Source organism: Pseudorca crassidens, chromosome 2 (assembly GCF_039906515.1).
Source record: "Pseudorca crassidens isolate mPseCra1 chromosome 2, mPseCra1.hap1, whole genome shotgun sequence".
In the NCBI taxonomy this organism is placed as follows: Eukaryota; Metazoa; Chordata; class Mammalia; order Artiodactyla; family Delphinidae; genus Pseudorca; species Pseudorca crassidens.
Genome location: NC_090297.1, coordinates 87,953,502 through 87,979,764, shown reverse-complemented (window position 1 = coordinate 87,979,764; position 26,263 = coordinate 87,953,502). Strand labels below are relative to the sequence as shown.

At 35.4% G+C, this 26,263-nt stretch overlaps 2 protein-coding genes across 6 annotated transcripts in view; one reads left to right on the top strand and one right to left on the bottom strand.

Moving 5' to 3' along the window:
* Positions 1–14,835, top strand: part of LRRC39 (leucine rich repeat containing 39) — a 20,112-nt gene extending 5,277 nt beyond the window's left edge. The window contains exons 2-9 of the mRNA XM_067727035.1: positions 41–228; positions 3,704–3,809; positions 4,974–5,130; positions 5,700–5,836; positions 8,923–9,068; positions 9,990–10,142; positions 11,083–11,219; positions 14,583–14,835. Of these exons, the coding sequence (XP_067583136.1) occupies positions 116–228; positions 3,704–3,809; positions 4,974–5,130; positions 5,700–5,836; positions 8,923–9,068; positions 9,990–10,142; positions 11,083–11,219; positions 14,583–14,638 (1,005 nt within the window). The 5' untranslated portion in view covers positions 41–115 and the 3' untranslated portion in view covers positions 14,639–14,835. The remainder of the gene's footprint in view (positions 1–40; positions 229–3,703; positions 3,810–4,973; positions 5,131–5,699; positions 5,837–8,922; positions 9,069–9,989; positions 10,143–11,082; positions 11,220–14,582) is intronic.
* The window catches only part of TRMT13 (tRNA methyltransferase 13 homolog), a 25,399-nt gene continuing 12,071 nt past the window's right edge, over positions 12,936–26,263 (bottom strand). For 2 of the 5 annotated variants that reach the window (XM_067727026.1, XM_067727027.1), the window contains exons 4-11: positions 25,630–25,692; positions 25,385–25,454; positions 25,122–25,228; positions 24,605–24,772; positions 22,794–22,866; positions 18,608–18,682; positions 15,388–15,820; positions 12,936–15,060 (exon numbers count right to left, since the gene is read on the bottom strand). In XM_067727026.1, the coding sequence (XP_067583127.1) occupies positions 14,865–15,060; positions 15,388–15,820; positions 18,608–18,682; positions 22,794–22,866; positions 24,605–24,772; positions 25,122–25,228; positions 25,385–25,454; positions 25,630–25,692 (1,185 nt within the window). In that variant the 3' untranslated portion in view covers positions 12,936–14,864. Of the gene's footprint in view, positions 15,061–15,387; positions 16,986–17,767; positions 18,412–18,607; positions 18,683–22,793; positions 22,867–24,604; positions 24,773–25,121; positions 25,229–25,384; positions 25,455–25,629; positions 25,693–26,263 lie in introns of those variants that run through there. The other 3 variants (XM_067727028.1, XM_067727029.1, XM_067727030.1) reach the window with 3 other exon arrangements.

Sequence of the window (26,263 nt, the reverse complement as noted above, 5' to 3'; positions counted from 1 at the left end):
AAAACATTACTGTTTTTTTTCTTTCCTCTGGTACAATCAGGCCCTTTCTGAGATGGCATCTGTGATTCAGCTATTCAAAATGAAGTTGGTGACTCTGTGACAATGTGGAGAAGTCATGTCAGACAATGTGGTTTGTACTGGGGCTGTCAATGCTGTAAAGGAAGTTTGGGAGAAAAGAATAAAGAAATACAATGAAGACCTGAAGCGAGAGAAGGAATTTCAACAAAAGTATGCTATAACATGTTTATTATCTTGAATTAGCAAAAATTCATAACATCCTCATTATTAAAAATAGTATTTATTAAATGCCTATTATTGAATTTGATAGAGGTTTCTGTTTACTGAAAACCCAAAATATAACTAAAGGAAGCACCTGACAATTAAGTGTGGCCATGTGATGGGGGCCACAAAAAATACAAGTGTCTGTAAGTGAAAATAGTAGTTGTCCTAGGAGTCTGTTCAACTTCATCAAAGTTTGATTAGTATCATTTAGTCTACTTTTCAGAGATTGTTTGTTCAACATTATATTCCCTAGGATCTAAAACAACAACTGGCAGTAGAAGGTACGGTAGATTCTCACCTATTTAAATAGCTGTGAGTTCCAGCCAGGGCCCCTGTGGATCACCTGATTCCTCTATTTGGGCTATACTTAAATAGTTCGGCTCTCACTTCCTCTGCCTCATTGATACCAACCTACCTTCCTCATTGGATATCTCCAAATTATCCTACTACTCTTGCAAGGATAGCCCCTTTCCTCATAGATTCCACATAGCCCCCTACAGTTATCATTTGTTAGGTCTCTTTCTAAACATTAATAGTCTTGCAATATGTACAAATATCAAACCATTATGTTGTACATCTAGAACTAATATAATGTTATATGTCAGTTATATCTCATTTAAAAAAATGGTCTTGTGTCAGCAAATAACAGAAAACTCAACTAAAAATGGGTTAAACAATAAGGAAGTCCTGAGGTAAGGCAATTCCAAAGCTTCAACAGTTTTAAAGACTCAGCTTCTTTTTATCAGTGTGTCAGTTTAGTCCTCAGGTTAGCTTCTCTCAGTGTCACAGGATGACTGGTATACTTCCAGGCATCACAGCCAGGCATCATTATGTTATCAGAAGAGCAGGAATTATTTATTTCTGTATCTTCTTTAAGAATGAGAAAACCTTTCTGAGGTCTCCATCAAACTTCTCCATTACCTCTCATTGGCCAGAACTGGGTCATTAGTACACCCCTAATCCAATTACCTTCCAGGGAAATGAGATTGTATGATTGGTTTAGACAAATTAAGATTTATACTTGGGTAACTTGGAGGAAGTGTAAACACTTAGAAATAACTGGCATTCTCCCAGCAAAGAAGAGGGCTGGCACAGCACTGCACTGAGTCACACATTCAGGCTTTTATCTTGTTGTTCAACTGTGCACAGTCTCCATTCCTTTAGGAATGGACTTTAGTCACCTCATGGCCCCAAATACATAGATACACCAACTGTGGCCAATGTACTTGATTCTAGCCAGCAGGAAGTTGCACACATGACTATTTCTGCTAACATCTCACTAGCCAAAGCTTCATATGACCCATACCTAACTGCAAAGGAGGATGGCTAAATGAAGTCTTGTGCCCAGTTAAATTTAGAGGATCTGTTACTGAGGAAGAAGAGGAGTAACAGATACTGGGGAATGATAAGCAGTCTCTGCCACACATAGGTGATATTATTTTCTCCATTTTAAAGATGGAAAACCTGAAGGATAGGCCTAGGTAACTTGTCAAAGATCACATGGCTAATAAATGTGGAACTGGTATTCACTTGTATTCATACCTAAGCAATGTGACTCAGTAAGCTTATGTTCACCTTAGGTCTTATATTTCCCTAGACTGAAATGTGTAAAACTACTCTTATGACACATATTATGTTTATATTATACAATTATGACAAACTTGACTCAAGTACTATTTTTTAAAAAATTTTATTGAAGTATAGTTGATTTACAATGTTGTGTTAATTTCTACAGTACAGCAAAGTGACTCAGTTATATGTGTATATATATATATATATTTTTTCCATTATGGTTTATCACAGGCTATTAAATATAGTTCCCTGTGCTATACAATAGGACCTTGTTGTTTATCCATCCTATATATACTAGTTTGCATCTGCTAATCCCAAACCCCACCCCGCCCTTGGCAACCACAAGTCTGTTCTCTGTTCTCTGTTGACTCGAGTACTCATAAATCCTATCCACTTTTTAAAAAACTGTGGTCAGAAATCACAAGTTGGTTCTAAACTCTTGAATTTCACCTGTTATATGTGTCTAGTTAAGAATCATTTAATTTCAGCAGCGTCAAGTTTTCTCTGTACAAAACAGGCAAGGGGTAAAAATGTAATCTAATGCTTCTTCTCTCAGCTAAAAGAGGCTAAAGATTTAGCTCAAAAAGCCTTAAGTTTAAACAGAAATTGTTCTGTCTTTGGATGCCAAGCTGCCTTGAAGAAAGCAAGCACTTGGGTAAGAGTTGGTATAACAACATTGGAGAAAGTCTTTAGGCTATAATAAAAGGGTTTTAGAGGAGGTAGAAAATTTCTGTTCAAAACTTTGAAAGAACATCAAGCTTAAAATAAACAGTGTAGGAATTATAGAATACTAGAGCTAGAAGAGACCTTAGATATTATTTAATCCAAACCCCATGTTTTATCGGCAAGGTCCTTAGAGGTGAGATGTCTTGCCCATGGTCACCAAATTAAGTGATACATTCTGGACTTAGATCATAGTAATACAGAGCCAGAAAGAATTAATGAATCATTTAAGAGATGGAAATAAACTTGTTTAATAATAGTTAGCCTCACTCATTAAGGACAGAGCTTTTTGTATCCACAATGTCCAGCATAGTATTTAGCATATAATGGGTGCTTGATGAATTCTTTAATTGAAATTAAACGTTAGGGAATAACACACTTCATTGCCCATCATTAAATCTTGCTCTGAAATACATATATTTCAGTAAGTAATAAGTAATTAATAATCATTATGTCTACTGTTTAAATAGTTCTATTTTTATAAAACGTGGTGTAATTGAATAGATGGCAGTATACACTTTGTCTCACTTAACCACATCTGTTGGAAGCTTAGCTGTTCAGTCTAGGAGGCCACACATAACCATTGCCACAGTGCACTTGTTAGCAGATTAATTAACTTTCAGACAAGCAGTGGATAAAAATACTCAGACTCCATAGAAATGTTTTGCAAACACAAACATATATAGACAGCAAATATTATACTTTTATTTGGTTTTCTGTTCATTAAAATAAAATCCTCGGGCTTCCCTGGTGGCGCAGTGGTTGAGAGTCCGCCTGCCGATGCAGGGGACACGGGTTCGTGCCCTGGTCCGGGAAGATCCCACATGCCGCGGAGCGGCTGGGCCCGTGAGCCATGGCCGCTGAGCCTGCGAGTCCGGAGCCTGTGCTCCGCAACGGGAGAGGCCACAACAGTGAGAGGCCCGCGTACCGCAAACAAAACAAAACAAAACAAAACAAAACAAAAACCCGTGGAACCCGTGTACCCTGCATCGGCAGGCGGACTCTCAACCACTGCGCCACCAGGGAAGCCCCCAAGTGGTTGTTTTTGATGGGTCACTTTTTCATACAAAAGTGAATGCTACCTATGTCATTACCTGTGAACTAAAATGATTTCCTGGTCTCCTAGGCTAGTGCGAATCTGGGAAGAACGAGTGAGCTTAACCAAGCTAAGAGAAAAGGTCACCAGGGAAGATGGAAGGGTCATTTTGAAGATAGAAAATGAGGAATGGAAGGTAAGCTTTATAGAAGTAATATTTGATTTTTTATATTTCGCATTTTGTGGGAGAGTTGAGAGAATGATTCTTAAATTATGTGCTTAAGTCTGGAATAGTTAGGAATTCTAATAATGTACCAAATGAATTTGGGCAACATGAACTGAAAATTAATGTAACTTCACAACTGTTTATTGCAAAACTTCAACCAATGTGCTTGAACTCTGCCTAAATTTAAGTCATTTGTAATATTTCTCCCACTAATCCTTCTAATAAGTAATTTCTCATTTTCCGTAAAAAGATGACCATCTGCTTAACAAAAATCGTGTAGCTTTTTCAAAGCAAATGCTCAACTAAAAGCAGCGGAAGGTGTTTTAAATAAAGCTTTGGCCTTAAAGTAAAAAAAAACAGCAAATGCTCAGTTAAAACTTCACAAAATGGAAATGTATATTAATCTTTTTCTTAGGTCCACAACCAAATTCACATTATCTCCTCTTTCTCTCTTTCCAACTCTCTCTCTCTCTCCCTCTCTCTCACACACACACAAACATAGTTGCTTAATTACATTAGGCCTACTCTAAGTTTGACAAGGGCCACCTCTATCCCTTGAGTCAGTGTTTGTTTTCATACATATCAGTATATTTAGCTAGGGGGTTAGCTCCTGTATTTTGTCTTTTGGCTACTTTAGGCTGAAAGGGAAAAGGCATAGAGTTCAGTATAGTTGAAACTTTTAAAATTCTTAAATTAAAAGAAAATCTGCTTAAAAAAAAACTAAACTATTTCAAAACAGAATGGGAAGAGAAGTTTGGATTAGAATGATCTTTTTCTCTATAATTTCAATTAGCCACCATATTCTCATGTTCAGTAACATATGTATTCTAGTTAAGCCTAATAAAATAGAATCTTTAGAACACAGCTCTATGTGTGTGCAATATTGACTGAAATATGTTATTTCTGTTTATGTTATTATGATTGGGGTTTGAAGGTTTAGCACCCACCAAAAAAGGGAAGTTCTTAAAACTTAGAAGTAGCACAAAGTATTTGGAAATATAACCCATTAAAGAAAAAATATTCCTAAGTTCTTTTACAAATCAAATAGTATCTCTACAGTCATATTTCTGTATGTCATGATACTAAAATAATTTAAGTAATATAGTAACTTTCATTTTTTTTACTTGAGTTTAGACCCTCCCTTCTTCTCTACTAAAACTAAATCAGCTACAGGAATGGCAACTTCATAGAACTGGCTTGGTGAAAATTCCTGAGTTCATTGGAAGATTCCAGAACCTTATAGTGTTAGATTTATCTCGAAACACAATTTCAGACATACCTCGAGGAATTGGTAAGGAAAATTGCTTTTATTCCTGTGTTTTTCACTGATAATTTTTTTTGATACATGGAATAAAGATCTCATCTTTATATAGTCCCGAATCTTAAAATTTTAAACATCTAGTCTAAACTGAAGCTTCCAGGGGATTCAAGCTTCTGGATTTACTGAGGTGATTCAAGATGAGATTTCAATGCAAGAGAAGTCTCTTTGGAAATAATATTGTGTAGATTCTGGAAACAATATTGTTGGTTTGGTTATTTCTCCTAGAAGGGAAAAAATTGAAGACAAGAAAGAAAATTAGAAATAATTCCTTAAATGAGGAAAAAAAAAATCCCCAAATGGAAAACTAGTCAGGATATAGTATAGATAAAACCGAATAAAAAAAATATTTTTGTCTATAGCACTGATAAATCACCAGCTCTTTATCTGAAGAAGGGGCAAGACACACAGTGGGAAAAGGGAAGAGCCTAAGTGTGAATTTGCCAATATGAAACGGGCAAGTAAGTTATGCTGTAATACTTAATAACTGGAAACATTATTTTATATCCCTCTGCTCTTTACTGCGTATTATTTTCCCGTAGGACTGCTCACTAGACTTCAGGAACTGATTCTTAGTTACAACAAAATCAAAACTGTCCCCAAGGAACTAAGTAACTGTGCCAGACTGGAGAAACTTGAACTTGCTGTTAACAGAGATATATGTGATCTTCCACAAGAGGTCAGAATGATATAAATACTTATGATTTTATTTTCCTTCTACTGGTGGTTTACTTCTCCACTGCGTGATCATTAAAAATAACACTAATGGAAGAATGCTATAAATTTTATTTCAGAAAATGTTTAGAGAAAACCATTTCCTATTATTATAAAGCATGTTTTTAATTAGAGAAAGATTTATTTAGCATAAAAAGCTATTTCTATTATTGTTACAGTACTGACATCATTAGTGATCTCCTTGAAGGCCAGAGTGAGAATCTTATTTATTTCACTTCCCAGAATTGAAGGTACAGCCTAGGTTGTAGATGTTACTTAAGCCTATTGAATGAATAAATGATTATCATAAAGCACAATGTGGTGACAGAAAAACTCTTTTGTTTATTAGTTAGTTTTTATAGGTGATCAGCTTTTGAGATAGAGGTAAAGTAAAAAGACATGAATTCTTCAGTTTAGGAAAAGTGTCTGCTAGCGTCCTAGGCTCTACCAAGTAAAGCAAGGCAGTGGGCTTGGAAAGCCCTCAAACTTTGATTTGGTATGATATCTTGTTCTTGGTAAGACCAAACTGATCATAGAGATATAGACATTCCTGTCATTTTTCAAGCATATTTAAGGCTCTTAGAATCAGCAAAGGAAATTTCCTTGGTGCTTTGCCTTGAAAACAATGATTTTGCAAGATAAAAGTTAAGAAAAATAATAAAACTCAAAATGAAAGACTATTCCCCTTTCCCACTTTATCTTGGTAAGAATGTCACTTTCCTCCCCAAACCAGTAAACATGCACCAATTATTGTTGCTCTTGCAAGTAAAACATAGTTTCTATAGCTATATCCATCTGATCTTATAATAGTTCAGTTTAGTGAAATGTATACACTTGATTATGATGAAAATCATGATCACAGGGACAATTTCTTTATACCTAAAAGAGGGCCAATAAACATTTTATTTCTAATTTTTTTTTTTTTTTTTTTTTTTTTGCGGTACGCGGGCCTCTCACTGTTGTGGCCTCTCCCGTTGCGGAGCACAGGCTCCGGACGCGCAGGCCCAGCGGCCATGGCTCACGGGCCCAGCCGCTCCGCAGCATGTGGGATCCTCCCGGACCTGGGCACGAACCCATGTCCCCTGCATCAGCAGGCGGACTCAACCACTGCGCCACCAGGGAAGCCCTCTAATTTTTAATTATTGTGATTTTGTTTCTAGCTTTGGTTCCGTCACTAAAAAGCTATGTGAATTTGGGCATGTCTCTTAACCTGTCTTTACCTTAATGTCTTTACTTAAAGAAATACGTTTTACAGGAACAAATAGTGAACTGAGATCTTGAGCCTGGAATTATTTCCAAGTGTGGCCTTTAAGTAGCTGTGAGGCCTTGAACACACCACTTTACATAACTAGGTCTCAATTTTCACATATGCAAAATTAAGACTTAGATTATAATGGTTTTAATATCTTTCTTCAAGCTTTTAAAACCAAAGAGTTCTAGTCCCACTGAGAAATCTGCAACAGGAGACTTAACTCTCAGCCATTAAATTGCACACACTGTAACACACAAACAAATTTATGCTAATGTAAAAACAATCTTTTTATACACTATTCTGAATCATTTGAAAATTTTAAAAGTCTGATGACAAGTTTTGAAAAGTGTTTCATTCATGACGAATTATAAAGCTAGAGAAATATCACCTACTAAATGGAAAACTGCTTTTTTGCATTACCCATAAAACGCTGTATTTGTGCATTTTTTGAGGTGTTAAAGTTGTGGAATGAATCTGAATGTGCCCTGAGATAGAAATAAAACATAGAACTTGCCTAGCTAAATGGAGAGTCTTTTGTAAAAGTTAACTAAATTCTTACATTTTGAAATTTTCACTACAGAGGAAAGAGAAATTTAGAAATTTTGCAGCTTTAGGTCCACGAAAACTTGAGTGCACATCATAGCTCCATCATTTCTAGTCACATGGCTTCTCTAAACCATTTTGTCCATAAAAGGGAAAAAAGGTACTCACCTTGTAAAGTTGATGAATAAACTAGAGCTATATGCATCAATGTGAATACATATAAAGACTGATATTGAGAGAAAAAAGCAAGTTAAAGAAAGATAAGTACAGTATCATCATCTTTAAATAAAATTCAAAAACATATAAAGATAATTTTGTTTATGAAAAATACACATAATAGTAATATATAGAGAGAACTATATAGAAAACATGTATTTATGTATAGTAATAAAAACATTTAAAAAATGCATGGAAATAATAGATACCAAATTCAGGATAGAGTTATCTTCAAAGAGGAAGAAGGAAGAAGTACATTGAGGGCAGTCATATTGATATATTTGTTTTCTTAAGCTGAGCACACTGGTGTTGTTATATAGTCTTAATAAATGTTTTATTGATGTTTTCATTTTAAAAATAGAATTACCAAACAGTAAATTCTATGACTGAGATAACGTTATGTAAAGCATCAGGCACGGGCTTCCCTGGTGGCTCAGTGGTTGAGAGTCTGCCTGCCGATGCAGGGGACATGGGTTCATGCCCCGGTCCGGGAAGATCCCACATGCTGCGGAGCGGCTGGGCCCGTGAGCCATGGCCGCTGAGCCTGCACGTCCGGAGCCTGTGGTCCACAATGGGAGAGGCCACAACAGTGAGAGGCTCGCGTACCGCAAAAAAAAAAAAAAAAAAAAAAAGCATCAGGCACAAAGAAAGGGGGTTAACAAAAGTAACTATTATTCTGAAGTTTGAGTTTTCCCAAGAAAATCTCAACTACTAGATAAAAGGAAAACATAACATATATTTACTCCCAGAAAGAAAAAAAAAAGCTTCTGCCAGGCAGATGCTATAAACCCTGGAGCTTGGTTATTTTGGAAGATAAGCTTTCTTTGAATAGATGAACTTTCTATGAGAGAGTTTTTCATTTATCTGGAGGTTATTTAGCATTATTGTTATCTCAAATTTGTTGTGGACTGCTGTGACTAAATAAAGTGCAAGCATCATGTAGACAATCCTTGATGTGATATATCTCCTTTACCATTGTGGGTGTTCTAGTAGTTTACGTTGTTGACATTTATTTTGAAAAACCTTGCCTTCCTCTTCAGCTCAGCAACTTGTTAAAGCTTACTCACCTTGATCTGAGTATGAACCACTTTACTACAATCCCTCCTGCTGTGTTGAACATGCCTGCCCTTGAGTGGCTTGATATGGGAAGCAACAGACTTGAACAACTTCCTGATACTGTAGAAAGGTAACATAAATAACTTTTTTGCTACCAAGAGACATGTTGAAGCTCTCTATGATAAATAAGAAAGAATAGACAAAACACAGGGGACCCCAAGCATAATCAATCACAATAGATCTATTTAGTTCCAAATAATGTATGCTACTTTTTAACAGAATATATTCATGTACTCCAAATTTAAAAAAAAAAAAAAAGGGTTTTGAGGAATTCCCTGATGGTCCAGTGGTTAGGACTCAGCGCTTCCACTGCAGAGGGCTGGGTTTGATCCTTGGTCAGGGCACTAAGATCCCACAAGCCACGTGGTACAGCCAAAGAAAGAAAAGGGGGGGGGCGGGTTTGGGAGAGAAAAACTGGCTATCTGACTTGAACAAATTGACAAGAATAGGCCACAGCAATAACAACATTGCTTAGTGCATGCCAGGCACTTCTGTGCACTTTAAAAACATTGAGGAAACTAATGTAGAGATGATAGTAAATTGCTCAAGATCACAGTTAGTAAGTGTGCCAGTTAGGATTTGGACCCAGGCACCCTGGCCCCAGAGTCCATGCTGTTAACCATTATGCATACTTGCCTTGCCCTAAATGGGCATATTAATAATTTCTGAGTTTCCTCTTAAGACTCTAATTCAGATTAGATAGCCTTTTAGCAGGTCTTCTGCAAGAAATCCTATGAGAATAGTGAAGAATTCTAGAATACATTGATTTAATTTCTACCACTACATGATGAGAGCTATACAGTAGGTAGAGATTGAAATCTCCCTTGTCATAGTTTCCCTAAAATAAGGTAATGTGAAGTCAGTTAACTCAATATGTATACTGGTTAAAGGAGATGTTATACAAGATGACATTTAAAAAAATTTTGGGTTAATAAGAACCAGGGTTTTCATATTGTATGTGATTAATCACAGGAACCTCTTAATTTTTCAGAATGCAAAGTCTACACACATTATGGCTCCAACGGAATAAAATAACATGCTTGCCAGAAACAATCAGCAATATGAAAAATCTGGGTACTCTTGTTCTCAGCAACAATAAACTGAAAGATATTCCAGTGTGCATGGAAGAGATGACCAATCTAAGGTAAAAGTTGTAGACACAGAACTGACATGTTCCTTTCTGGCTGCAGAACAAAGTAATATAAAGAAATTGTTATTAACAGATTTGAGTTCTCATTCACATAAATGAATACATTTAAAAATCTTTTCCAACCTTGAAATTCTATAATTTATAAAGAGGATAAATATAATACTGGTCTAAATTATTCAAGAAAGAATCCTTGAAACTAAAGCTGTACTGGGATTTATCAGCTTTAAGGAATGCCCTGTGTTGGTGACATTTTCCTGAAAATCATCTCTATAACTGCTAACAAACTTTATCCACGATACAGTTTTATCCACGATAAACCAAAACCATAAGAATAGTGATTATTTTCTTCCTAAATAACTACAAATGGACAAGGCAATTACGTTAGAGGTAAATATAACTTTTTACTAAGTTAATTACTAACAGAACTCCCTCAAATAACTTCCAAAACTTAATTTCCTGACAGTGAGCATAAGATGTGAGAATTCACACCAAATCTCACAACTTTCATAACAAAATCATTCATTTACTTATTCAGCAACTACTAAGCCTTGTACTAGATGGTGACGATACAATGATAAATAAGACATGCTTTATAAAATATGCAGAAAATTTAAGTTCATAGCATTAATTGTATATTTGAGATGCATTAGGGTTGCTCTTGGAAGTTAAAGTGTACCACATTACACATATGCTATGGACTAATAGTTGCTTTTACAAGCTTGGAAAATAAGTTGTCTAAAGCTAATACTTTTTTCTTCTAGGCAAGAAATTTAAAGATTCTTGGGATATATCACATCTCACCAAGATGTTCAGTTACTGAAACCAGTTAAAAAAAAGAGTAATTTTAGTATATTACCACTTGATCTTTCTCCAGGAAAATAAATGTACACTTCTATGGCACCTATAAAAATACTGTTTTTTGGTTAACTGCTAGGTTTGTGAACTTCCGAGACAACCCACTGAAATTGGAAGTAACACTTCCTCCTGGAGAAAACATAGATGAGGAAGAGGAAAGGGAATTATTCGGCCTTCAGTTTATGCACACGTACATACAGGAGTCACGGAGAGCAGGTATGAGATTTGTACATAACACAGGTTAAGAATTCTTTTTAATAGAGGAACGCATATATATATATATATATATATATATATAAATTCCTTTATAGACTTTTCGTTCCATCTTACCTTTTGTCAAATTCTGGTCTCTTCGTTAATATTGTTGAAGCAAAAAAAAGTGAAATTCTAATCTGTTCACGATTTTGATAAAGGCTTGGAGAGAAAGGTTGTAAAGATACTGAAAATCTTTCAAGTAGAGTCAGGAAATAAACTTCTTTGGTCAAGCACTTGAAGCACGACCAAGTGAATGAAGATGTAATTCTTAAAGCTTCATTACCTCATCTATCAGTTTGTCATGTCAGTTTACTCATGAACACTACCTTCCCTGCCATTTCCTCTTTGTCTACAATAATCCACAAATAGCAAAAAGAAATATTTTGACTAGGAATGAAAACTATTTTGCTACTGTGCCTAGGAATGAAAAATATCAAGAGAACATAGATTTTAGCCAACAGTTAAAATGTGAGTTTTTGATATATAGGCTTCAATCACTTTTATCTCTGATAATTTAGAATTAAAACCTTTTTTGTTGCTTTTTTAACTAAGGAAGGAATGACTTTAACTTAACCCAAGATTAGGGGAAGAGGACAAACAACATAACTCTCTGTTAATAAAAAATATAATAGGACTTCCCTGGTGGTGCAGTGGTTAAGAATCCGCCTGCCAATGCAGGGGACACGGGTTCGATCCCTGGTCCAGGAATATCCCACATGCTGCGAAGCCATCGCAATGAGAAGCATGTGCACCGCAAGGAAAAGTAGCCCCCGCTCACTGCAACTAGAGAAAGCCTGTATGTAGCAACGAAGATCCAACACAGCCAAAAATAAATAAAATATAAATTTTAAAAGAACAGCTTTATAAAAAAAATAAATAGTATAGTAATGGAAAACATGGTTTTATAATTCACTAAAATGTGAAGAATTTTTGAGTTAAAAGGTAGAGTTTAGTTACCTCTTCAAATAGTTACTTTGAAGAACAGGTAGAATCTGAGCAAACAGATATGAGAGTATTTTCAGCTGGAGAAAATATTTTTACCAACATCCAATAGAGGTCATTAGATCTGTTGTAGCAAGGTCACAGAAACAGTAACATGGAGGTTAGACTGGAGGAAGATATGTAAAAAAGCTGTAATAGTTTGGGGCCTAGGTTTGAAAAGTACAGTATAAATATATAAAAGCCAAGCAGGAGACAGAATTGATGACTGAAGATGAGAAGAGGGAGGAGTCTAGGATGAATCTGTTTTTGGTTAGAGCAACTGGATGAATGGTGGTGCTGAGATGGGGAAATGAAATATAGAAGCTGGTTTGGTGGTAGAAGTGGAACATGAGCTTCAGTTTTAACAGTAAATTTGATATATCTGTGGGACATGCAGGAAGAGGTAGTTGTGTAGATCAATCTAAAGTTCAAGGAGTTTGCTGAACCTGCAAATTCTGCAGGTCGAGAAACAGCTATAATGCATATCCCATGTATTCACTGTCTCATGTAATCTTAAGGGAAATAAGCAAGGTTGGGGAAAACAATAATCTTGGTACACCTGGCATGTTGAAGAACAACCTTATCTTCCCATAGAGGACTTGGTATCATTGTCAGAAACATTCATTGGGCCACAGGACTCTATCAGTATAATTGTGTGTGTGTGTATGTTTTATGAAATATAACAGAGATAATGCCTGTTGTAGCATAGCTTTTATTTCTGGGCATAAATTGTTGAATGAAGCAAAACAGACTGTATAACACAAATTAGCATTGCCTAACTGAGTAAAATCAGGTTAATTATTGAACGACGTATTATTATCTTCATTTATGTTCTCTTGAGTTGGGGGCATGAGTAGCTAATTTAAACAAACTACCTTATTTTAATAATATTTGACACAGAACTTATAACAAGAGAAAAAAGGTTACAACTTAAACATAATAAAACCAAGTCTGCCTATTTCATTAAAAATATTGTTATGAATTACTACTATTAAAAACGGTTAATATTTATTGAGTACTTACTCTGTACTTAGAACTGTTCTAAGCATTTTAATGTGTTATTTCATTTAATGCTCATAACAACCTTGTGAGGTATTATTATTATCTTCATCACGCCCATTTTAAGTGGGGAATTGAGGCACAAAGAGATCAAGTAGTAGGGTTGGGATTTGAACCTAGGCAGTCTCATAAGACATGTAAGATTAAAGTAGAAAGGTCAGAAACTAAAAATGAGCTAGACTTCTAATTTATAATTAAGGTAATCATAGACCTACAAATAATAGTTACCTAAGAATATCATTACAAATATCTACAATCAGTAATTCTGTATCTTTGTCTTGGCAAATGTACAATGATTAAGATAAGTTTTACAAATAAGGCAGAAATAAACCAAGGATAAGATGAGGAAAAGACTAACAGTCTTACCATATGTTTGGTTTAATGTTTTCTTGTGCATAGAAACTGCTTATGAGCTAAATGAGGCCCGAAAGTGAGGTTTTTGGTATCACTATCTAATTTCTACTTTATTCCAAATTATTTTCCCAAACAGGAGAGAATATATTTGTTCTTGTATATGTAAAAATGACCTTTTAAAAGATATGACACCTAATTAACTTCAGAAGTTATTTGCAAATTTCAATTTAATTTGTGAATTAGGCTTACAAGTATCTTTTTAGAAGTTCTCACTAGATAATTAATTTAAAAAATGAAGTGAAATAGTTTTTTTCCTTGAAAATATCTTTTTAGGGGCTTCCCTGGTGGCACAGTGGTTGAGTCTGCCTGCTGATGCAGGGGACACGGGTTCATGCCCCGGTCCAGGAAGATCCCACATGCCGTGGAGCGGCTGGGCCCCTGAGCCATGGCCACTGAGCCTGTGCGTCTGGAGCCTGTGCTCCGCAGCGGGAGAGCCCACAACAGTGAGAGGCCCGCGTACCGCAAAAAAAAAAAAAAAAAAAAAATTATATATATATATATATATATATATATATATATTTTTAGTTTTGGTGTCTGTCATGGACAAATTCTGATAATATTTAAACACAGGTATGGCTCTTGAAATCTGAAGGTGAATTCATTAATTGATTGTGAACATCTCTGAATTTGTTTGCAGTAGAAACAAATAATCACAATTAATTATTCTTTCTAGATCTGCCTGGACAAAAAATCCATACATAAACCAACTTCTCAGATTGGTCCTTGTTATAAACTGACAATTGATTATTACATCTTGAACTTGAAAAATAAAAAGTATTAAATAAAACCAAAAGAAAGTAAATTTCCAAAATTAATGCAAATAGAAAGTTAATGTGCTAGTTACATGTTGACATGTTATGTGTGTTTCAGGTAACCAAGTCAACTGCTCTACTACTTTACCAAACTCTATAAATGCTGATGGATAATATAATTCAAGATGCCCTGCTGAAGAGGATTACTTTGGGAATTTGGTGAATTCTCTAATGTTTGGACTTCTAAAGTAAAAAACAAAGCCATTACCAAAGTTCAATGAGGCCACATTTTTTAAAGTTCATATTATCTGCTATTTAAATTATATTTTCATGAATATAAAAATACAATTAAAAAATTTTTTTTGGTGGAAGACAGATGTTGTTCAAAATTTCTTTTCCATTAAGCAGTTGTTTCTGGTGATGAAGAATGATTTGGTAAAGCAGTTAACAATACATTTTCCAAAGACACCAGAGGGTCTGTATAGTACTGTAAAGCGGGATTGAATCCTTTCTGCTGTAAATAGTTGATTCGGCCTTGGTCAATCAGCAATTTACAAAGATGCCCTATTTTCTTCTTTTCTTCAACATTAAGAAACCTAAATTGAATAAACACACACAACACATTGTTAAAATTCTGTAAAACCTTATAACAAATTATTTTAGTCTTATTCATTGATAAGCTGCTAAATAACCCACAACATACTATGTGCTATGTCCCATGCTCCCAAGATATGTTTTATTAATGCCACAGTTAAAGTGTGTATCTTTTAACTTATTCTAAAATTAGTAAAATATACATATATATTTTTTTAGTAAAATATATTTTCATGAATGAATTTTTGGTAATATTCATCTAAAAATAAAGTATAGTAATAATAAAGTATTTCTGCCCTAGTGTTGTGCATTTCAAAGTAGTCACTTACCCAGGCAAACTCTCAGTGCTGTCATCTGTGATTCTGTATCCTCCATCATCATGCTCTTCACTGCCATCATTCTGTTGATCTTTTCTTTTTGTGGAGATATTTGAAGCTTCCAAAGATGTTTTTTGCATCCCACAAGTCGCCCAACTACTCATTCGCTGGAAATAGTGGAATTCCACTGCTCCAAGGCCTAGAGCCCTGAAATATTCTTTGCCCACATAATGTCTCCAATCACACCTGTGGTGACAACAGAGTGCAATAACAATGCCAGCCACAGGGGTCCACTTCTCTGGGATATTTTTTTCATTTCCTTCCTTGGCCAAAGTGTTAATTTCTTTTTCTGTTTTATCATTCTTTACGCGTTTGGCTAAAGGTTCTTCATTCCTTTCCTCACAACTGGCAGCATAGGTTTCAACCAAACATCGTAATGCAAGATCTGCAAACACAATTATGTGGCCCCCCAAACCACATCATCTTTAAAAATAAGTATTTTTTACATTTATTAGGCAGTATGGTTTTTAAAAGCCCAACAAAAACTTACTTAGCTCTATACTTGTACTAATTCTTTCATGTATTATCAACTTTGTTCATATTTGCCCTTTTCTCATTATTGTACCATTTTCTCTAATGATTTATTCTGCATAAAGTCAACTTCCCCAAAAAAACTGTGTGAAGCTTAAGATCTAAAATTTGGAAAACTTTTTGTCCAACTACTCAAATTTGCTCTCATTTCTCCTACCCTTGTTAAGGAAACGACTTGTATAGAAAAAATTTATGTCTCTATATTTAACATTCCAGGGAAGTTTTGAGCTTAAAGAACCCAAAGAAAGAAAGACGAAAGGCATTGGCTAAGCATCTGCTAAGTTGATGTTAGGTGTCAGTCTTGAAATGTAAGATGTTCACAGCAAATAGTGAAGAGTTGAGAAGAGTGGAGTCAGAAGGTGGAAAGTAGGCCTTGCTGAGTAGCCTTACTATAGTTATACATTCATTCAGCAAATAGTTACTGAATGCTTTTCATGTGCAAGGCTTTGTGGATGTATGATGATTAATAAACACAAACTTAGAGAAAAGTGAACTCTATATTAAAATGAAAAATTTATAGTCCACTTAAAAACTAAACAAATGGATTTATGATGATTATGATAATTTCCCACTGACGACTGCTATATTATTGACAATACTGGAAAGACTCCAAATATATGCTGTAAAACCCACATTTTCTGTCTGATTAGAATGTCACACTGTGTTTGATCAATCAAAAACATATGTATTTTTAAACTTTATTATCGCACGATGTCACAAGTGAATAGTAAATGATCTGATATTTTACTAGTATATATAGTACAATATATGAATTTAAGTCAACAAACTATCAGGAACGTGTTATTTGGAGAAGGCGATAGCTGATCTATTATTTTATAAACTATTATTTTCTGACAAAAGATATTCAGTCACTGTTTTACTTAAGTAAATGTTTTTCAGAAATGGGGATAATCAGAAAAATTATTAAAAGAATGAAGTTATTTTAGAATCAGAAGGAGCTTTAGCAATCCATCTCAACCCCCTCCTTTACAGAGAACTTGAGGGACAAAGCCACGTACCTAGAAAGGGACAAGGAAACACAGCACATTTGTGGCCAAGATTATTTATTCATTCAAATAATAAATAAATAAATAAATTCTGAACAAATTCATTCAGAATTAGATATATAAACAGAAAATTAATATACAATGAGCTCCAGATATGCAGAGGCAACTATGATAAACACTAAGGAGGAGTATCTTATTTAGGGAGGTTCCCTGAAAGTGGTGACAATGAGCTGAAGAAGGAGTAGAAATTGATCAGTTTAGAAATGGACACATTATAGTATACGGGAAGGGTTAGAATGTATAGACCAATAGATATAGAGGCAGAAAGTGGCAAAGAGAGGAAGGCAGAGGCCAGATTAAGACTAGGATGTCATGTTAAAGAGCTTAGACTTTAAGGTGTAGGTGACTGGGAGCTACTGAATAGTTTTAAGGGGAAAGACACATTAGGTGTGTGGAAGATGGGTCTGAGTATTAGTATTTAAAGGACAAGTAGTGGAAAGACACCATGAGATATACAGAAAGAATGGCACAGATGTAGGGGAAGAACCCGGAAAGAATGTCACAAAAGAGAAGAAAACAGAATTTCCAGAAGGGTAAGCAACAATAGCAGAGATTTTTCATTAAGATGATGATAGAGTGATGAAGGGAGAATTCAGATAGAGTGAATCAAGGAGGGAAAAAGTGTGTGGAACAATGAGAAATGGCCAGTGTAGATAAGATTTCTGAGAAACTTGGGTTAGATGGGTAGGAGTAAAGGAGCATTTTTTGTTTCCTCCCCAGGACAGAACTGGCTTACTTCAGAAGGCTTTTATGAGAGTTAAATGAGACAAGGTACGTGAAAATCATCTAAAAACTATGAAGGACAACACATATATAATACTTAAAGTCATCTCCAGCCAACTTGAATAACTCTTATGGAGGCTCCAAGTTCCCCATATGGGTAGACATGAAATTAGCGGAAGCCAGAAGAAGATATAACAATAGTTAACATTTATTGAGCACTGATATGTGCCAGACACTTTATATGTAAACTGGCAAATTATATGTTGTTATCCTCGTTTTACAGACGAGATAACCAAAGCTCAGAAAGGTTAAGTAATCTGCCAAGGTTATACAGCAAAGTTGAACCCTGTACTATCTGATTTCAAAGCCCATGTTCTTTCTACTTTATCATGCTACATCCGATGGATCCAAGTGCTAAGGCACATCTTAATGTTTCCATTTTTGTGTTCCCTAGAATCCTGATACATAATCATCTTCTAGTGGGAGAAGTTTCAGAGTCCTTCCCAAGCAACTCCTCTAAAAAAATGAGTAGCTTCTGGGATAGAATCATACAGTTTCCATAAATGGTTTATTTCCTTTTTGGTTGAAGTATAACCCAACGAACTTTAAGGTTCCATATGACACAGTATTTACACGTAAAACTCTTTAATTCATCCTGCAAAATGGCCAAAATGAGCAGATAAGTAGGAAAGCTCTAAATCTGATATAATACAGGGCCAGTGCTACTATGAAGATTAATCAGTTGCAAACAAAGGATAAAAACTACTGAAAAGAGACTCTTTAAATATTTGAGACCATGTTAAGCTAAAACTTAATGTGTTCGTCTCGACATTATTAGTATGTTTACATACCTGTTGCCACACCACACAGATGTTTTCCAATTCCTACCACAGGTAGTTTTTCTTTGCTTAGCAAAGGAATCTTGTCTGAAATAAAAAGAAATGAGAACTAAGTTAGCTCTCTTGTGAATTAAGGCATTAAGTGGCCTCCCAAAGAGAGAACTAATTAGAATCTTTGAATTTTAGGGCTGAAAGAGACACAGACAAAAAATTCTCACTTTATAGCTTAGGAATAAGAGGCTCAAAGATGTAGTGACTTGATAAGTAACACAGATGGCTACGGACATAGCCAGAATCAGAGTTAAAAATTTTTCTGTCTTCCTTTTCTTCCCACCTCGACCCAGCTGGTTCTTTACTCCCGAGTTAATTTCTTGACTTTTAGGCCAATGCTATTTCTTCTATACTGACTCAGGACTTTACCCTGTAGAAGCCTTATTTTGCTAAATATTATTACCCATTGATAAAAGGACTGAAAAGTTTCCTTACTAGATTTATTTTGCATAACTAATATATATGATAAATACATATAATACAACCGACACTTTATATTATAGAATACTATATTCAATATTATAATCAAACTAAAGATATAGCTTTCATTATATCTTGATAATCAAGGATAAGATATTTTAGCTTTCACACTGTTCTGAATATGAATAAAAGAAAATATTCATAATAGTAGTATAAAAGTAAAATAAAAAAAGACATCTACAAGGTAATGCAGTAAAATGTAGTATATCACAGTTATGGCTTCCATTTTTTCCTCCCTATTCATTTTCCTTTTTCTAAGATTCTGAAATGAAAAGTATGTTTCCCCCTACAAATCCAGCTACAGCGCCCAGCACAGTGAATTGTCCAATGGAGGTCCTTAGTAAATATTTCAAATTCTTTGTTGCTTGCTTTCAGATGATATCACATACTAGGAGAAGAAATTGGTACCAACTGGAATAGTTTGCCTGTGTAAGGTGGTTCAAGAAACTTATCCTCAATCAGGGTGAAGAGAAAGGTTGTCTAAGAAAGCCCTTATGGAATTGGGGGCATCAGGAACCTTGGAAGTAGAGCTGAGTTAGTTACTGATAACAGAGTGTGCCTGCACAAAGTCTATTTAACAAGTAATCAGATCCTCACCTCATAGCCACCTGGTGACTACCTCTTTACCAACTGGTGGAAAACTGTAGGTTAATTCTCTCAAGCAAGTAAAACAGGAGGTCACTGGGTTGAAGGATAATAGGAAGTTGAAAGTTGAAGTGTGGTAAAATAGCAGGATTAAGTGAGTATGCGTATAGATTAAGCTCTTGTCACTGGGTCCCAGAATGTTGGTAATCAGACCTTTACCCTCTAGGCAGGTGATCAGAAGAGTCTTTTCTGGGGAACCTGACCAGCCCAAGAGGAAAGATCATGTTCTAGACAGGTCATTCCAAACTGGAGCTCAGAGTCGTCAACTCCACCTGAAGGCTCAGAGCTCTTAGTCCCTCAGTCCTCACTATGAACACACCATCAAAAAGCACAGATGTTTGAGCAGAGCCTCTAAGTTGAAAGAGACAGACCAAAACAAATGGAAAAGAGCAACTTAGTGAAAATACAATATGAAGGGAGGATACTTCTAAAAAAAATCATTAATATCCTCACAAAGATAGTTTAATTATGAAAAAAGAACAGGTTACAAAGATAAATTCAGAGAAAAAAAATCTTAGAAATTAAAACTATGACAGAAGAAATTAAGTTGAAGAAATCTGAGAAAGTATACAAAAAAGGCAAAAGATATAGAACAGAGAAGTAAAGTCAAGAAAAGTAGAGAACCATTCCAGGAGGTCTAATAACTAAATCATAAAAGTTCTTCCATTAAGGGAGAAAAGAAAAAATGGAGCAGAGAAAATTATGAAAGAAAGAATGCAAGGAAATTTCCCAGAAAGCTGAGAATACTGGAATCTCTCAATCAGGATTTCTCATCCTTGCCATTATTAACTTTCGGCCCCCAATAATTCTTTGTTGTCAGGAGCTATACTGTACCTTACAGGATATTTAGCAGGTCTCTGGTTTAGCAGGCTCCCTGGCCTGTATCCACAAGATGCTGGCAGCATGTGCATTCTTAGGACAACGAAAAATGTCTCAGACATTGTCAATGTTCCCTGAGGGCCAAAACTGCTTCTAGTTGAGAATCACTGCTATACACAAAAGAGTCCATCAAGTGCCCAGTACAACAGATAAAAATATAACTACATCAAGACACATCACTGTGAGAATTTACAACACTGAGGACAAAGAAAAGAACCTATAAATCTCTGTAAAGAAAAAAGCAGATGACACACAAGGGATCAGGACTCAGAATGGCACTGAACTTCTGAACAACAATACTAGTGGAGTAATAGTTTCAAAATTCTTAGAAATAGAAATACCCAGACAAATCAAGTGTAAGGGTAAAGTAAAAGATATTTTCAGACAATGCAAGGTCTCAAATTTATCTCTAATCCAATTGTTTCTCAGGAAGCTATAGGAGGAGGTGCTTTCCCCAAAGACAGTAAATCCATAGAGGAAGATGTGTGATAAGATGTGGAAAAATAAATCCCAACCTAGGAGAGTGAAGGGAATCCCCAGGATGAAAATGAAGAGAATTTTAAGGTTGACAATTGTGCTCCAGGAACAGAGGGCACCCAGTCTACGTTGGAATGTATCTGAAGGATCCAGGAGAGAATTTTTCAGGAAGATAGAAACTAACAGAATACTTGGTAAATGTATTAAAACAAATACAAATTTTAAAGTTATACCTTTTTGTTTAAATTGAAGTATAGTTGATTTACAATGTTGTGTTAATTTCTGCTGTACAGCGAAGTGATTCAGTTATACTTATGTATATTTTCATATTTTTTTCCATTATGGTTTACCAGGAAATACTGAATATTCCCTGTGCTATACAATAGGACCTTAAAACAAACACATTTTTAAAAGACCAAGTAAACAAAATTTTAAATTAACTATTAACTCAATAAACAAATTTTATTTACTACAGGGGCCAGCTGTGGTTTGCGTCACAGGGCTGAATTTAAATTAGCAGAAGAGGTTGCTGGCATATGTTTGCATTATTTTCATTTTATTTATTTTTTAAAATTTATTTATTTATTTTTGGCTGCATTGGGTCTTCGTTGCTGCGTGCGGGCTTTCTCTAGTTGTGGCAAGCAGGGGCTATTCTTTGTTGCGGTGTGTGGGCTTCTCATTGTGGTGGTGGCTTCTCTTGTTGCAGAGCACAGGCTCTAGGCACACGGGCTTCAGTACTTGTGGCTTGCGGGCTCTAGAGCACAGGCTCAGTAGTTGTGGCACACGGGCTTAGTTGCTCTGTGGCGTGTGGGATCTTCCCGTACCAGGGCTCGAACCTGTGTCCTCTGCATTGGCAGGTGGATTGTTAACCATTGTGCCACCAGGGAAGCCCATATTTTCATTTTAAATAATATGAAAAACTATTTTTTTTTTTTTGCGGTACGCGGGCCTCTCACTGTTGTGGCCTCTCCCGCTGCGGAGCACAGGCTCCGGATGCGCAGGCTCAGCGGCCATGGCTCACGGGCCCAGCCGCTCCGCGGCATGTGGGATCTTCCCGGACCGGGGCACGAACCCGTGTCCCCTGCATCGGCAGGCGGATTCCCAACCACTGCGCCACCAGGGAAACCCAAAAGGTACAGAAAGGGTATTAAAGAGTATGACTGATATGTGTGTGTGTGTATGAAATATGAGGTCCATGGGTTATTTTCTTTGGTACAATTTAAAATTGTAGGAAGTATTTTTTACATATTAGCTAGGCAGAAAGTATCTTTTACATATTAGCTAGGCAGAGAACTATCTCATTTCTGTAATAGTTTAGCTAAAGTCATGTTAACTATAGGCAGAAGGCTAGTGTATGGTATGAACAGACTCAGTAATTAATTTAAACAGGATAAAGAAGCAACATAAGGACATATTCTCAAAACTTTTAAGCTATTCCCTAGTATGATACTTCATTCCTAGTTGATACTGAAAAACAATTTCTTAAAGTTTCAACCCTAATTCTATTTATATTTACCTAAATGTTAGATATAACATTCTATATTAACAAAGGATTAATCTCTGTTTTCCCTGAAGCAGTGTTCTGTGGGATTGGATTTCTAAGCAACCCTCAGAGTTTGAAATTTCTATGATTTATGGACGAGCAACTGCAAGTTATGCAACTTACTCAAACACAGGTGCTGAATATCAATTTGAAGTCTCTCAAACACTGAATTTTTCTTTCTGTGTTTGCCATCTACCTGCGCAAATAGAACATTATTATAACAATGCCTTTTATGTAAAAAAAGAACAAAAGCTTTATGAAAAAAGATTTCTATTTGTTTTCAAAATTCACAGCAAATAATTTTCCATCTTAGTTTTTAGTGTTTAAAAAGTAGAATTGTTAATTAAAAAAATTTAAGATTGTATATTCTGTGATGAAAACTCCAAAATAACAATATTGTACATCTTTATAAGACTTGAACATTCTATAAATTATTATGTACACATTATTTCCTTTAACTCTAAAAATTCCCAATTCACTGATGAAGGAATTAAGGTTCATAGATAATAAATAGCTCTACTTCAACAGCAAGTTCATTCAAAACTGAACTCATTATTTCTCCCTCCAAACTATTTTTCCCTTTCCTTCTTCTGTATTCCCTATCTGAGGGAAGCACACCACTTAGTCACTTAAGGCACAAAAGGTCACCAGAAGAACTCCTCTTTCACACTTAATAGATAACAAGTCACCAGGTCTCGGGGCTTCCAACATCATAACATTTCTCACACTCTTTTATTCCTCTCTATCTCATTGCAACATCCTTAGCTCTGGCCCATTTCTTACCTGGATTACTGGATAATAATGATCTTATTATTAATCTCTCTAATTCAAGGTTCACACTCTTCTGACACAGCTTCAATGGTACTGCTAGGAGGAACTTTTAAAACCCTTTTCTATTTACTTCACTAATTCTTATATATTCTTTCAATCTCCTCTCAGCTACCACCTCCTCCAGGAAAACTTCAGTGACCCACACTAGACTGAGGCTGGCACTCTATCTTCACACTCCTATAGCATCTGGTACTTATCACTATCATAAGACACTTAGCATACTGAGCCAAGATACTTATAAGTCTGTCCCATTAGATGTAAGCTTCCTGAAGACAAGAATTAAATCTTGTTTCCACTGTACCCCCAGCTTGTAGCAGGATAAAGTCAAACTCCTCCCTTCGCATAAAATATGAGCCCTTCCAGAGTCTAGGCCTCCTCTCCCATCTCATCACTGCTGAACTCTACTTCGCACCATGGACTTCCATCACACAGAAATGTTTCCATGCCTCCCTGCCGTTTCGGGCATTTAGTTACACTCTTCTTGCTTCCTAGAATGCTTCTGAAACCCTGTATCTAGCAAATACCCACTTTTCAAGATATAGCTCAAGCACCACCTTTTCTGTGTAGCCATTCACCAGCCCTTCTCTGCAGTAAAACTTGTCACTCCCTCCTTTGAACCTACACTGTACTCTGTATGACCTTTTTTCATATTTTAACCCTTTTCTATAATCATTTATCTGTTTGTCTCTTCTTTCATAAGTAACAGAACATAGGGACGTTGTCTTATTTGACTTTACCCAATATCTATTAAGGTGCTTGTGGTATGCTCAATAAATGTTTACTGAACAAATAGTTGGTAAGTTTCAGATGTAGGTTAGGACTTAAGACTTTTAACTCCTAGCTTGAGCTTGGCTCTTTCCACATAATTTCTTGTCTCTGTAAATATTTTAAGAACTCAGATCAATGAACTATCAAAATTTAGATTAAAAAATTTACCTTCAGTTTAAATCATCAATATAATTAGAATAAAAAGCTATAATCAAATAAACACAAAAAAATTCATTTTCTTTAAGAGGCCTGTTTCTGAGCATCATTTTTTTTTTCCAAACAAGAAAAGTGCAAACAAAGTTTGGTTACCAATAGACTACAATGATTTCACTTACCTTGAATCTTGTGGTCACCTTTTCTACTAGGATGAAGTGAACTTTTTCAGCATCTTTTAAGGCAATATCAACCCAATGAGATAATTTTCCCTTTCCTGCTCCAAACTCAACAAAGCATCTTCTTGGACCAAGTAACTTTAATTTTTCAATGTTACCTAAAATAGAAGCCTGCAAACTTCACGAGATTATTTTATAAACTAGAGCAAAAACATTCGGCTCAAATGGGAAAATAGCAAGATAATTTCTATATAGGGCAGCATGTTCACACTGATAATTTTTGTTTGGCTTTAAAGCTTTTCTCTTGCTTTTAAATATTTAACATGTAATACTCAGAACCATATCCATTCCAAGGATTTTTATATATTTTTATATACATTTTTTGAAATGGGGATTCTGTACCCTGAAAGATAATCTAAACAAAATCTCATTAATAACTATATTTAGAAACAACAGAATGTTAGCTTTGACAAATGAACAAAAAGGCCATTTTTAGTAGAGTTACTATGGCTAAACATACCTGCTGTTTCAGATGTTTGGTTGCAGAATCACCGTTTTTAGGGTCATTAAGGGCATCATGCAACGCTGGATGGGACATAATTTGATCTTTAAGTGTAGAGTTCAAACCTGTGCCAAATAAAAGCACAAAAGCTTAAACAACCAAACATGAAACCATAGGGCTCTAAACAATGGTAGTAATATCTCTTAAACCACAGTGGAATTAACTCATATACCACCTGATTATTCTAAAAAAATTTAACTTGCAAATTTAGGCAGACTTACCCTCACTTGCTTTTCTCAGTTTCTTAATTAAGTTTTCCATCTGCTCTTCAGAGAGAAAAGAAATTGGAACCTATATACAAAAATGGGGCGTGAGCTGGTCTGGGAACTAATAAATAACATTGATTCTATAAGAAAATGCACTCTAAATCAAAATAGTTAATTTATTCCAAAAATTGGAACACAGCTTATTTACAGTGTGGAGATGATCATAAATACTTTGTAAAATTAAAAAGTCAAGTACTTACTAATTGTTCAGGTATTTCTGTTTCATCTTTTAAGCCTGCATTAATATCTTGAATAAAGAAGTCCTGAATAAAAACAAAACCAAACCATAACAATACCGTTATTAACGTGACGAGTTCACAAAAATTAAGCTGAAAAACTGATCCGTGCCTTCTTCCAATACTTTGTACCTGCCATCCTCCCTTTCTCCCGTTCATTTATTCATTAAATAATTACTGAGTGACTACTATGGTCCTTAACTTGCTTTAGGTGCTGAGGATTTACCACAGTGGAGAATAGTACAGACAAAAATCTCTGTGTTCACGGATCTTACATTCTAGTGAGGTGGCTATGTGAATAAATATTTATAGTCTGAAGAAATTCATTAGTAATTTTTATTAAAGTTTTTACCTGTCTCCAGCATAGACTGAGGACTGTGTCATTTTTGCTAATGGTTAAAGCAAAAACAAAGACCCAACTACAAATGGCTGTTTATCAGATAGGCAGCAGGGCCAAAAGCAGAGATAAGAAAAAATATTACAATGGTTTAGGTCTGATTTCTTCTATTTTAAAATACTAATTAAAATAGAAATGTCCTGTGATATTATGTTGTTTAAATTAACATAGTGAGATATTTATAGTCCATTTTCAGAGAGA